The sequence below is a fragment of the Limulus polyphemus genome, unplaced genomic scaffold, assembly GCF_000517525.1.
Source record: "Limulus polyphemus unplaced genomic scaffold, Limulus_polyphemus-2.1.2 Scaffold587, whole genome shotgun sequence".
Lineage (NCBI taxonomy): Eukaryota > Metazoa > Arthropoda > Merostomata > Xiphosura > Limulidae > Limulus > Limulus polyphemus.
The window spans coordinates 257,023-258,328 of record NW_013666197.1 but is presented as its reverse complement, the minus strand read 5'-3'; the positions used below and the strand labels follow the sequence as shown (position 1 = coordinate 258,328).

General features: G+C 36.4%; 1 protein-coding gene across 1 annotated transcript in view; it reads right to left on the bottom strand.

The window, feature by feature from the left end:
- LOC111085740 overlaps positions 1-1,306 on the bottom strand; it is a 9,339-nt gene that overhangs the window by 3,279 nt on the left and 4,754 nt on the right. Inside the window, exon 5 of the mRNA XM_022385731.1 lies at positions 373-393. Within this exon, the coding sequence (XP_022241439.1) occupies positions 373-393 (21 nt within the window). The remainder of the gene's footprint in view (positions 1-372; positions 394-1,306) is intronic.

Here is a 1,306-nt window from a genome sequence, read left to right as displayed (position 1 = left end):
ATTTTATTGTTTTATTGCCACTTGAAAAGTGCTGTAAAGTGTGAAGTACTTAAATAAGACAATGTTAGTAATATGAATAATAAATTACAGATGAGATTGTCAAACTTTGTAACAAACCGTTGGTAAAATTTCTGTATCTAGATACGTATCGTATCGGGGCATCAATATCTAGAAACATATCGTATCGTATTAGTCCTGATAAAAAGATAAATCCTCAAAATCTCTGCGTCTTGTCACAGCCTTTTTATTCATTTTTAATTAAAAGTTGTTTCCCTCTCTTCACGCAGTTGTTTCCCTCCTTTTGAGCTATCTGAGAGAATCGACAGATACGCTAAAACCAGTAACAACCACAGAAAAAAAAAGAAAACTTACCCCTCCATAGCACGTGTTCAACTGAAAGTAAAATAATAAAGTACTTCTTGAGTATCACAACCTTATTGATCTACTGTACATCCAACAATTAAGTAACTATAAAAATAACCACTAATGATAAAATATAGTAATTCTAGCTTTAAATTATGTCTGTTTATTAACTCGACGTTTATGGACAGGTTATATCATTTCTATTACCCCAGCAACTTAATAAACTACAGAGGTTGAGTACGGTATATTAAAACGATTTTGAAACCTCACCACGTCGTTATAGCCCATGTCGCCAAGTCCGAACATGTTATATCTTACCTGGGACACGTGGACAGCTTTTACATCTGACCTTTGTGTTCGTAGATTCTCAACGTTTAAAAGATGCACTTTGCTTATTACTGCTGGCCTATTTTTGGATGATTCTGTTGTCTCTAGTTGATCTATATTCATTTGTTTTACAATGTTATTAAGTATAAGAAATATTCCAGTCTTGGAAATTCTAAATCTCTAATCTCAATACGTCTTTATGAGCTAAGTGTATGAATGTTTTGTGTCGGAAATGGCTTTTACTTACCCTTTCCAAAAGCGATCTCTTTTCTGTGGCAACACACTACCTAGGCAACATCAAACACTATCAAAATGTTTGTTTGTTTTGAATTTCGCGCAAAGCTACACGAGGGCTATCTGCGCTAGCCATCCATAATTTAGCAGTGTAAGACTAGAGGGAAGGCAGCTAGTCATCACCACCCACATCCAACTCTTGGGCTACTCTTTTACCAACGAATAGTGGGATTGACCGTCACATTATAACGCCCTCACGGCTGAAAGGGCGAGCATGTTTGGTGGGATGTGAATTCGAACCCGCGACCCGCACTATCAAAATGTAGTTACGATACATGATGTTCCATCGCAGTTGTGATTATCCATGAATTTGCTGAGTTTA